The sequence below is a fragment of the Sinocyclocheilus rhinocerous genome, unplaced genomic scaffold (assembly GCF_001515625.1).
Source record: "Sinocyclocheilus rhinocerous isolate Xijiao unplaced genomic scaffold, SAMN03320098_v1.1 scaffold262, whole genome shotgun sequence".
NCBI classification, from domain to species: Eukaryota; Metazoa; Chordata; class Actinopteri; order Cypriniformes; family Cyprinidae; genus Sinocyclocheilus; species Sinocyclocheilus rhinocerous.
The window spans coordinates 895,097-904,257 of NW_015641038.1; the positions used below are offsets into that span (position 1 = coordinate 895,097).

The following is a 9,161-nucleotide window of genomic DNA, read 5'->3' on the forward strand; positions in this document are numbered from 1 at the left end:
GGGCATGTCAAAACTTTTCCAGGCCCCAAAACACCCTCGGACCCCAGAGGGTTAACGCTGTGAATATCATCAGTTTGTGAACAAGAGACAGAATGATAGATAGATAGAATGATAGATAGATAGATAGATAGATATGTGTACATGAATGTGTCTAATCTGTTGCTGTGTGATTGTCATGCAGCTGGAGATGCGCTCTCAGGATCGTCAGCTGGCTCAGACTCTGCTGGGACTCAATAAGGAGATTCAGAGGCTCAGACGGGAGAACGGATCTCTGCTCCTGGACGCTGACAGTGCTGACCACCTGTGACCCCATAGAGCAGAGCAGGGCTTAATGAGAGAACAATGCACTGGCGAGCAGATGCGTGTATAGGAGTGGAAATAAACTTGTTTGTGACAGAAATAACTCTCCTCTCCTGGAGAGCACTTTGCTGGCACTTTGTGAAAACTTGACCAAATATCAGTCAAACTGGGTGATGAGATTTGTACTCAAAACTACATATACCACCCTTTACGCCTGGCATTAACATACAATTTTTGGTGATCGAATCACGATTGGAAAGCACTTGACCACAGGAGTAAATGCACCCAAGACACATTGCAGTCAGATCACTAAAAACCATATCGATCTAGGATGGATTCTGACCCGACATTATCAGATTTATATGTTATGATCACACTGGAGATGCACTGGAATGATGGTGTAAATGCAATGCAGCTAAAAGTATCCTATTAATAATATAGGCTATATATAATACTATTCGGATACAAAACACATGTTAATACCAGATGTAAAGGGCACTAGCCTTAAGAAGGCTAATTGAGACTTATTTTATAAGTATGCTTTGCATAGATAGAATTTCTATGAATAATTTGTCTATAGAAGATGTAGTGCATATATATTCTTCCTATTACTGAGATTGTGACCATTTGCTGTATGACTGAAAAAAAGTGTTGATGATTGTTCAGCTTTGAACATATGGAATAATTAGTACAGTATACGCAATGGGTGCATAAAGCATGTCAACATCTGTTTTTTGAAAATGTCTTGATGATTTAAACTCCTTATTGCATCATGAAATAATTACTTTCAACATTGATCAGGTTTATAGGTTTTTATTATCATACTTGTGGTACTAGTATGATAGTAAGTATGATGTCAAAGCATGTCATAGCATATCATTAGTTTTTTTATATTTGTCCCAGAAAAATTCAATATTCAGTGAATATATGTTCACATCTTGATCAAAAAGAAAAGAAAAGAAAAGAAAAAAAAGAAAAGAAAAATTCTAATTTTCCATGCCATGACTCTCATAATACAATAGAATGGAGTTGTTCATTGTTCAACTTTCAAAACAATAAATTTCTGGTAACTTGCTGTCAGTGTCATAAAAACGTCACACAACACTTATGCACTTAGTTTGAAGAGGCACTTCAGTTTTGAGAAATGAAAGAAAATACATTTACAGATATATAAGAGCTGTTTATGTAAAACAAACTTCCTTAGTGCATTCTAATGTATCTCTATTAATGCATTCAGGTAGAATAGCAGTCTATCACCAAAGACTTTGTCAAGTTTCTCACAGTGTAAAACATTTTACTTTTTCGCTTTAGTATGTTCTGAACATAAGGCAGTTACTCGGCTTGTTTTTAATACAGAGTCCAATTAGACATTATGAAATTTCTCACATAAGGAATTCATAATTTGTTCTTCTGTGAGACGCAACACTAATATAACATGCATACTGGAACTTGGTGTATTAATCAAGCACATGTGATCTGAACTGGAGGTTTCAGGGCACAGAGCTGCGTCTACTAAAGGCCCGCTTGGGCAGGTAGGCTGCAAGAGGAGCAGGGCTCATACATGTGCTAAAGGAGTAGATGGAAGGGTAAAAGCTCATTTCTCCTGAGAAGGAGGACATACTGCTCCCCCCACCCTCACTCCCAGAGTCCCAACAAGGTTCCTCCTCCTCCTCCTCTTCCTCTTCTTCTATGGCTTTTGCACACTCCTGCTTCAGTTCCTGAATGCCGTCATGGAGATCCATCAGCTGGCGAATCAAAGCTTGGTCCTGAGAGCGCATCTCCATCTACAAAGCAGAGGAATGTTTTTTACTTATCCTTTTATTCAATTATTTTTGAGTACATCGAAGTCAATAAACTTTCTAACAGTATTTTTGTGTAAGCAAAGATATGCTCATCATTCAATACTGAAGAATTAATAAAAACTGCTGTTTAAAGTGTTTAAAAAAAACAACCCAACTTAACACAGTTACACTCTGCAGAAAGTGTTACTTTAAGGAGTTAGTTATATCTGACTCTTAAAATATATTACCAGTAAAAATATTTTAGAATTATTCAACCTGACTGCATTTATTCTTATTAAATGGTTTGAATATAAGTTGGCAAGGAAGTCAAAACTGAATGTTGGGCGGTGTTTTGTTGACAGAAGTAGGCTAAAGTAGGCGTACAAAAGTTATTAACCACAAAAGTTAGGCTACATCAAGGCGAAGTTAAGATGCGGTTACGTTTATCGTTGTTCAGATTTCTCAGATCGCGTATTCAGAGCTCAAAGCTCTCAGAGCTCAAATTTCGCTCGTGTTCAAGTTAGTCTCTCCGGTTCGCCGCGTTGACCAACAGAAAGCTGCTTGATTTGAAAGTAACTTCTGTGCGAGCGGTGCTTCATGCACCCCAACAATGGTGACAATTTAAAGGACCCTTTTTGCCCGCGAAATCTCACCGAAACTACACAGTAAAGTCGCGTTCGGGAGGTTAGCCTACCATAGCAGCAATAGGCTACGGGAGAAACCGACAAAACTTTCTAAATCCGTATTATAAATTGAAATATCACAAATAGCCTATAATCAACTAAAAGCCTTAGTCTTGTGTTAAAAAAGCCTTTAAGATAGTTGACGACAACCTAATGAATCTACATACGAGCCTAAAAACTGACAAAAATTTACAGACCCCTCACCTATAAAGCTGAGGTAGGCTAAGTCCTATACAACCTTAGCCTATACAAATCATAAATCATCAAAATCTTTTTTTTATTTTTTTAAAACTGTTTTAAGAACAATTATATTGACTTCAATTTACATTTTGCTCTTTATCCAGAACATCTTTCTAAAAGACCAGAACAAACATTAGGCTAATTCAGAAGTGGACATTCGACCGAGACTGCCTTGCTTTCAGTTGTTGAAGCCCTAAGACTGGCAAGAGCGGCTTCCAAATCTTCTATACTTATTTTGCTGGATCTGTCTGCTGCTTTTGATACGGTGAACCACCAGATTCTCCTGTCAACCCTATTAGAAAATGGCATCTCAGGAACCGCACGCCAGTGGTTTGAGTTTGAGTCTTATCTCTCAGATAGGTACAAATAATGGAACCTACTTTGAAATATTTAATCAAAGAAAATTAAGGAGAAAAGAACTTTGTTGGGAGCAGGTGAAATCCTTCCTGGGCACTGAACCCCTTCCGCTGAACTGCTCCTGAAGAAGATTCAACAGTATGTTTGCTTGAGTGTGTTTACGTGTTTTTCTCTGTTTCATTGAAGCGCATTTAATGGAACTCAATTTAAACCTGATTTCTTACAGGAGGGAACACAAAACAACACTATTTATGTGGGCAGCTGAGTGAACTGGCATAAATGCTGACTGGAAGTGAACACTGGAATTGTAGGAGTCATTAGGACTGTGTTAAGGCTGGAAAAGAACAATATATGAATGCTGGGAAAGCAAGGTGCTCGTCTGTTTCATTGTACAGAGCAGAATATAAAATGTAGAATTACAAGTAGTGGCCTAACTGACCTGAATTCACCCGAGTGAATTCACCCGGGTGATTCACTCCAGAATGAATTTTTAAACAACCATATATTCATTCTTATCAAAGAACAATATGTTTTCTTAAGAGTTCAGTGACATTTAGTCATAAAACTGTTCCAAATCAATTACAGTTAAAATGTCACTAAAGTAATTGTGACAAGAACAATAAACATTGTTCATGATTTAGATTTGAAGTCACAGAAGTACAGTGGGTGTAGAAAACAATCACATCCATTTAAAATAATCACATTTTGTTGCTTTGCAACCTGAAATGAAGACGGACACAGTTTTTGTTTTATCTAGCTGTATTTACTCAGTGCAACTTATAACATCCAAGTGAAAGCTCTAACACCAACATGACAGAAAAAATAAAAAATCCTTCCCGAAACTGCTTCAAAGTTGCTGTAGGCATCTTGGTCGCCTCTCTGACCAGTTTCCTCCTGGCTCTTTCATCCAGTTTGGAGCAACGTCCTGATCCAGGGAGGGTCTGTGTTGTACCAAATACCTTACATTTCTTAATAATAGACTTTATTGTGCTTCTAGGCATTGATAACACCTTTGAAATATTATTTGTATCCATCTCCCAACTTGTGCCTGTCCATAACTTTATCCCAGAGATCTTTTGACAGTGCCTTGCCACCCATAGTGGACTGTTTGCTTCAGTTGCACTACCAAGGACTGAAATGCTCCAGGAAAGCTCTTTTCATGCTGAGCTAATCAAAATGACCACAGCTGATCACAGTTGAAAGTCAAATGGCTTTGTGTGCCATTGAGAAGGTGATTAGTTACTCCTGATTGAGTTTACAAGTCATTTTAAGGTGATTCTGGTTCTCAGCGATTCTGGGTTTTAAAATTTTTTTTCTGACATGTTGGTGTTATATCTTTCACTTGGATGTTATAAATACTGGATAAAACAAAAACTGTGTCTGCCTTCATTTCAGGCTGCAAAGCAAGAAAATTTGATTATTTTAAAGGGGGTGCTTATTTTCTATACCCACTGTACTGATGTGATGAATATAGACCAGTAAGACATAATATTAGCTCCTCTTACAGGGTTTCTGTGGTGTCTTTTGTGAAAGGTTGCCATGACATGCCATGAGTACAGAGGCTGTAAATGCCAAGCAATAAATTTACTGAGAATGGGCCTGCTTAGTATTTAACCCCCGGGATGTTGTAAGGGTCACAACATGAATGTTAATGACAAGATGGTCGTAATTTTTTACTCATGAGGAGTAACATTTAAAAAAAACGCAAGCTGACATTTGATTTTACTCGAGTTTGAAACAACATGACCTATGTCTACATCAATAGACATTCATGAAATGCTTAGACCACCCAGGAGACCCACTATACACAAGGAGAAGGTAAAATATACAAAAAAATAAATGAATACAAATTATACATCTATTATATTATAAGTCTCTTATGCTCTCCAATTAAGGCTGCATATACATGATCAAAAATACAGTAAAACAGTAATATTGTGAAATATTATTACAATTTAAAATAACCTTTTTCTATTTTAATATATTTTAAAATGTAGTTTATTCCTGTGGTGGCAAATCTGAATTTTCAGCAGTCATTACTTCGGTCTTCAGTGTCACATGATCCTTCACAAATTTGAATATGCTGATTTGAGCTCAAGAAACTTTTCTTATTATTATCAATGTTGAGAGCAGTTGTGCTGCTTAATATTTTTTGCGGAATTCTTTGATGAATAGAAAGTAAAAAAAAAAAAGCATTTATTTGAAATTGAAGTCCTTGGAAATATTATACAATAATTATTTTTACTGTCAATTTTGATCAGTTTAATGCATCCTTAGGGCTGCATGATTATGACAAAATTCATAATTGTCGATTATTTCCTTGAAATTGTTATTGCGATTATTACACATCATATAATCACAATTCACATTGAATGATTTTTATAACATTGTTTGAAGCAACCACATGCCATATTTTTAGATGAAAATAAACAAGCTGAAAACACTGATAAACTTTTATTGCTTTTCTATAGTATTAAGCCTCAAATGTGAACTATACATTGAATTGGTTTCTTCTTTAAATAAAAAAAGTAAAAATATGCATGGTTTTATAATGTTATACTAAAACTAAAATAAATAAAAAAATGAAAACAAATTCATGCAGAATAACATAAGTGGACTTTTACAATTAATTGCCGCTTTGAAACATTACGTAATTGTGGCATCCGTATGATTAGAAATTTGATTAATTGTGCAGCCCTAACCCTTGCTGAACAAAATTATTAATTAAAAAAAAATCTTACTGACCCCACACTTTGGAACTATAATTTATATGTAGAAATGTATTTTATCATTATAATATAATAATTATTTAATATTAAATAATTAATCTGTCAAAATATAAGACAATAAAATTAGTGTTTGAATTTATAAGAATTTATAAGTTAAGATGTGTAAAAAGCTAAAGATTAATCATAGATTATTCTTCATATGAAAGAGGTTGAAAACAAAAACTCTATTGCAAAATATGACAAAAAGAACTAAATAAAAAGTAAGACTTACACCAGATAAAATAATTATAATATTACATTATAATACAGATAATAATTTTTGATATCTTCCTAAAGTTGGTTTTCCTAAAAATCCACCGGCCCCTGGGATCTATGCCCTTGCTGAGGGCAAAATGTTATCATGGGAAAACAAAATTGCCTCATATTTGTGTCCAAATGACTGATAATGTAGTAAACTGTACTAAATGAAATCTTACCAGCTCCTTCCTCAACCAGGCCAGTGCAGTCTCAATGTCCAGCCGGCCTGCATCCCCCTCTCCAGCCATACACTTCCCTCTGCGCACCTCCTGTGAAGAGGAATGATCCCTGCACATTACTGCTGCTTTACAGCGATCAAACGAAGTTTCTTTACAGGAGAAATCTCTCAGTCTGGTAAGAACGACTTCCATTGTTTCTAGAAGTGCTGATGAGGTGCAGAGAGCTCTCTGTTCTTCTTGTCAGCTGTAGATTCAGCTCTGTCACTGAAACACAACTCTATGTTTTATCTCTCTGTTACGCTGTCCACCACTGGTGAGTCCGTTCTGGGATGGATACTTAAAACACCCCCTCCCTTCACCCCCTGCTACGCCATAAACACGCGCACACTCTGATTTTACATGCGACATAAGTCTGTTTATGTGCAAGGGAGTGACATAGAGAGACTGACGTCAGACTCGCCTGTAGTGTTTCTGATTTGCTATGAGCTTTGTAAATGTTCAATGCAGTTGAATAGATGACGTGTGAATATGGAGTTGCTATGGCTTCACGGGAAGTGCTAGTGAAGCCTGCTGGAGTCTATGGAATGTCCTTGGCAGTATCAGGATGGTAAATAGCAAGTGGACCTCTGCGGACTGAATAGATCACAAATTACATTTGTCAGGCCATAGCCTTTGATTTTGATCCCATGCAGATATTATTATTAACTAATATCTTTTCTTCTTACAATAGCCAATGTTTATCCTCAAAGTATGGATCTAAAGTCAATGGTTGTGAACCGCTGACGAACATGAGCGCCCAGGCAGCCATGAGGAGCCGCATGCTGTCATGTCCTCTCTGCGTTTCCCAAGCAACCTGCACAAATAAGCAATACATCCCAACTCGGGACAAAAACAGTGGACACAATTGAGGCTATATTTAAACCCAATAGATCAAACCAACAAAGTCTTTGAGGTTACAGACATTCAAAGAGACAGAATGGGACCAACTTCTCTTCATCCATGAAAAGAGAGTCTAGCCTTTCGGTTTTCTTTCAGAATCTCTGCCATGCATGACTCACCAGACTTAAACTCTAGTGTCCTACAAAATGTTTAGCCAGTTTGATAAAATTACCTACATCAAAACATAGTGTGCATGCGGTTAATTCCCATGCAAAAGCATTGGGAAGTAATATTAATGTAATGTAACAATAAATGCAGTCCTTACAAGATCAGTTATTGGATATAAGAACCAGCCTGATTGGCTCTTGGAAGCTATACCACCCTCTTGTGGTAAAAAAATAAAAAATACATATAAACTCCCAACTGCCTCAAATGATTCCTCAAATTCTGACTTTTAAATTTAATTTCATTATTATCAAATAATATCATTAAAACATTATTACTTTGTAACAATACATTTATTAATTTATTATTAATCATATTTGAACATTTCCAACAGTATTTAACATAAATATAAAATGATAAAAAAATGCACAAAAATGTATATATATATATGTGTGTGTGTGTGTGTGTGTATGTATATATATATATATATATATATATATGTGCTCTCTCTTTCTCTATATATTTCATATTATATTTGTGAATTTCATGTCTGGTCATATATTCCTCATTATAAAAACACAAAGTGCACATCTAATCTAATCTCAAATAATTAAACCTTAAACAGTCACAAAAACAAAAAAACAGGTATTGATAATAAAAGAAACACTTGTTTATTAGACAGCACAAGTGCATGGTAGCATAAATGCATGGTCTGGGAAAAGGACAAAATTTACAATAAAAATGCTTAGAAACAAACAATAAATGGAAGGCTTGTCACTAGGCAGTTGTGGGATTGGAGCTGACTGCCACTGCCGCTTCCTCTCCCCCAGCAGGTCTTCGCTTCCTATGTCTATTCCGCTTCTTTTTCTCTCCGTCTGTCTTTTTGGGCTGCTGAGGCATGGGTTTATTCTCTTATTCTGGATTTCCTCTTACGTTTTTTGCCTCTCTTGTCATTACTGTCTTTGCTGAGGCCCTCCTTCTTCTTTCAGACTCTGGATGCTTAACTGTTGTGACGGGCTCACTAACTCACCCAGCTGAACCGCTTCAACATGCTTCAGTGAACGTTCAGAGGGCTTGTCTAACACCATGGTGTTGAGGATAATGTAGAGCAGAGGAACCCCAGGGATCTTCTTCAGGGCCGTCGTCAACTCTTGATCCTGGTAAGAAGGATCATTGTGTTATTTTTTTTTTATTTATTTGACTAAATTACATTTTTGTCCAGTTATAGAGTCCTTACCTGAGTTGCAATGAAGTAGTGGTGTGGATTTGTCTCCCCAATCATTGACAACAAACACTCTGATGCAGGAACTGGATCTTTCATGTGTTTGCATTTCCTGATCTGAAATCTCTGTAAGATGAGTTTTGCTCCATAGAGGTCTTTTGCCATACCAGCTTGTCTGTCACGCGACTCTGTTCCCCTTTCGGGCTCTTTACATTTATTTTGAAAGATGAAGAAGATGAAGCTGGTAAGGGGCGTTACATTTCCGACGAGTGCTTGCGGTGTTCGGCCAATCACAATGCACTGGATCAGCTGGCCAATCAGAGCAGACT

The 9,161-nt window shown here is 36.6% G+C and overlaps 1 protein-coding gene and 1 pseudogene across 1 annotated transcript; both read right to left on the reverse strand.

Annotated features, from left to right (window-relative positions):
- Window positions 1–1,790: 1,790 nt before the first annotated feature.
- On the reverse strand, window positions 1,791–6,807 carry LOC107754286 (alanine and arginine-rich domain-containing protein-like). The gene is made up of 2 exons (XM_016570678.1): window positions 6,567–6,807; window positions 1,791–2,084 (listed from the first exon to the last, which is right to left on the reverse strand). The coding sequence occupies exons 1-2, from the start codon at window positions 6,756–6,758 to the stop codon at window positions 1,791–1,793; spliced, it is 486 nt and encodes a 161-aa protein (XP_016426164.1). The 5' UTR covers window positions 6,759–6,807.
- A 1,575-nt stretch (window positions 6,808–8,382) lies between these two features.
- LOC107754287 (rRNA-processing protein UTP23 homolog) overlaps window positions 8,383–9,161 on the reverse strand; it is a 6,985-nt pseudogene continuing 6,206 nt past the window's right edge.

Excerpts from the sequence above, each read along its gene's own strand:
- LOC107754286 (XM_016570678.1), bottom strand. The coding sequence starts at position 6,758 with ATGGAAGTCGTTCTTACCAGACTGAGAGATTTCTCCTGTAAAGAAACT. Across the intron at positions 2,085-6,566 it reads CCTGGTTGAGGAAGGAGCTG|ATGGAGATGCGCTCTCAGGA; the intron begins GTAAGATTTCAT and ends TCTGCTTTGTAG.